The 3,126-nt window shown below is 49.0% G+C and overlaps 1 protein-coding gene across 1 annotated transcript; it reads right to left on the reverse strand.

The window, feature by feature from the left end:
• Positions 1–352: 352 nt before the first annotated feature.
• Positions 353–2,328, reverse strand: LOC111160529 (cofilin 2). Its single transcript, XM_022523695.1, has 4 exons — positions 2,224–2,328; positions 834–1,141; positions 641–717; positions 353–557 (listed from the first exon to the last, which is right to left on the reverse strand). The coding sequence occupies exons 1-4, from the start codon at positions 2,224–2,226 to the stop codon at positions 445–447; spliced, it is 501 nt and encodes a 166-aa protein (XP_022379403.1). The 5' UTR covers positions 2,227–2,328; the 3' UTR covers positions 353–444.
• Between the last annotated feature and the right edge of the window lie 798 nt (positions 2,329–3,126).

The raw sequence follows: 3,126 nt of genomic DNA on the forward strand, positions 1-3,126 counted from the left end.
GAGGTGTATGAATGCTTGAGCCTCACAGAACGGCAATCAAGTGCAACTATAAATAATAATACTGAATAAAGTTTACCATCTGACCAGTGGATAATACTTTCAAGGCATTCAATCAGCTTACCCTTTGCAGTATTCTAAGCTATTCACACTGACAATCACTTTCATTGTAGTGCTTGCTGCAAGGGAGGCATATAACCAGTTGTTTTGGCTAAAATATGATGGGAAGGCATTCCTTGGATTCCACATTAAAGTAACAGTATTGAACAGTCTAATGGCAATCACTGATAGGTTGCTTACATGAATGATATTTCCTTCATTCACTGTATTGGAAGGACCCAGTGGGAAGAGAAAGAAAAAAAAAAACAAAACACCTAATACTATTTCAATTGATTGAGCTGGAGAAATGGAAGCTCCTTAAGATCCAGATGGCACTTGACTGTCATTTTATAAGGGTTTTCCTTCAAGTGAAACTACTACGTTGCCTCCCAATTTCTCTCCAAGTGTTGAACGGTCCTTTATATCATCCAAGCCATTTACTTGCCACTCATGTTTAATACCTAAAAAGGAAAAACATTATCCCATTATCTCATTATAATTAAGAAGGAGTAATTCCTCTGCACAAAATTTTTAATGTCTGTACCTGTAAATTTCTTTTTAATGGCATCTTTAGAGCTAGCATAAATCATCTTGCTTTTTAAAGGTGCACTTTCAGGAGCCCTACAGAAAAAGACACAATTGTTGAATTCCACTTAAAAGAAAAACAAAGGCAAAACTGACTATGTTAATAACAAGCCTTGCATTTTAAAAGTACTTTTTCTTTTGTTTTTACACACCAGAATATAAATACTAGGTCTTCTTTCTTAGACTCTTTTGTTTCGTATGTGGCATCGTACAAAGCATATCGGCAATCATTCAGAGGTAGCAACTTCACAAAAGATGTGTAGGGGTCCTCTACAGTATCACCAATGTCACCCACCAAGATCTGCTTTGCTTCTTCTACAATTATTTGTCTTTTGTCATCGCTTAAACAGAAGAGAACGGCTTTCTTTCTTTTTTTGATCTCCTCTTGTGTAGAAGATTTCCTTACTTTCATATCATTAAAAACTTTGATGACTTCATCATTCACTGTAACTCCAGAAGCCTGAAATAAAAAAAGAACAGTAATTCAGAACAAGCATTTTGGTTTTAACCAAAATTACTGTTTGCCTAGAGAGGATTCACTTTAATCTGGACATCAAAAATTGCATCGCACCATGCAAGTAGTCCAATCAGATTCGCCACATTTTAATTATCAGTATAAGAGATGCGCCGAAGGATTCTAACTCATCCTGCCCCATTCATCCTTTTTAAAGGGGTTTGGAGGTTGAAGTAAATGGAAGGTGGAGGGAAAGGGACAAATGCAAGCTGTCCCATCCCTGAAATGTTTCCTATTTCACTGGGTGATGTCAGAGCTTCAGGAGCAGCAGCAAAAATACCTTCTGTATTGTGTCAACTCTGCAGGCCTTAAAAAAACACTTTTGGATTTCAGTTAAAGCTTCTACTATTTTTTTCTTTAAAGTCATCCTAGCCAGTGCCGTTTCCTCATAAGGAAAGAGAATCAAGTGTGAACTCCAAACCGCCCACGGCTACAACATAATTGCCTCACAGCTCAAATGCAGACACTTCAAAACTAACGGAGCTAGTGTAAAAGCTTTTTACGGCGAAAAAGCATGTTTAAAAAGCGTTCTCACACCTCCTTAATCTCCTTTTAGGGGTTTTATTACAGGCCACCAAGACCCTTAACCGAAAGCCTTCAGCAAGGGCTTTAGAGCACGTACCAATTTGAGAGGCTAGCGCTAAGTAAAAGGAAGCCCCGCGCAAACGCGGCACACGCGGGATCAGCCCCGCAGACCCTCCCGCGTCCCTGGCCGCAGCTCCCAAAGCCTCGACCTCTCCGGACGCCTCCTGTCCGGCTTAGGCTCTGGCCCCCCACCCCCGACCGGCGCCCTCCTCGCCCTCAGGGATCCGAAGAGCAGCAGGGCCCGGCCTGACGGCGGGAGGCTAGGCCGGCCGGCAGGCTGGCTGGAGAGCGAGCAGCGGGGCCGCAGCGCTGCAGCCCCCACCTTAAAGGCCTAAATCAGGGTAAAATGGCGGCCTCGCCCCCAGGGCCCTGCAGGGCCGCGCGGGGGATTCTGCTTCCCGCGTCCCGGCCCTCGGTGCCTGGGGGTGGCGCGCCCGCCTTACCATAGTGCCCGCGGCTGTGGCTGCGGCGGCGGCTCGGACTCCGGCTCTGTGGCACTGGTAGGAGAGGGAGGGGCGGGCGGGCAGCGGCGAGTGCGGGGCACGCCGGGAGCTGCAGCCGGAGAGGCGGAGGCGGAGGCGGGGGCGGGGGCTGCGGCGGCTGCAGCGGTAGCGGCGGCACAGGGGGCTGCAGGCGGCCGGCGGGGCTGTCACGTGGTCACGTCCCGGGCCGGCCCTGCCGCCTCCCTACCCCGCCCGCGTCCTAGACCTGACCCCGGCGCGCGGGCGCGTCCAGCAGGCCCGAGCCGCCGTGTGGCGGTGGGTGGGGCCCGGGGGCCTGGCTGAGCCGACTCCAGCCCCGGGGCAGCATTTGTCAGCCAGCCGGGAGGACGCCGGACTCCCGGAGGGGCGCTTCCGCATGCCTCCCCCAGGGCGCTGCTCCCGGGCTAGGGCGCCCGTGAAGGGAACCGTGCGCCAGGATGTCTTTTAGTTTCCTGTGGTTTCCACGGAAAGGGGTGGATTCCAGCGTTTTGAGTTTTTTTTTTGGAAAACCTGTGTAAGAGATGGCGTGAATTATTGAGATTTCCTTCCTCCAGTTAAATGAGGATGAATACTGTAGGGGGTTACCCCAGTTGACTGAATTACTCAGCAAAAGCAAAATGATAAATAGAAGTGGAAAATGACTTTCGCGAAGTCTGTGGTGGACATAATAACAATAGGGGGAAAATTGGGTGGTAACATCCCTGGGTAGATATGGATGCTGGTAGTCCTTCCTTCATGAAGTCCCCGCTCTGACAGCTGATATCAAATAAATGGACCCAAGAGTAGAGATTTCCTCCTTCTTGGCAATTACACCTCTTCTAGCAAAGCCTACATCACCGAGCCAAGTGTCTTCTCTAACTAAAC

Source organism: Enhydra lutris, unplaced genomic scaffold, assembly GCF_002288905.1.
Source record: "Enhydra lutris kenyoni isolate GAN:26980312 unplaced genomic scaffold, ASM228890v2 scaffoldscaffold4, whole genome shotgun sequence".
NCBI lineage: Eukaryota > Metazoa > Chordata > Mammalia > Carnivora > Mustelidae > Enhydra > Enhydra lutris.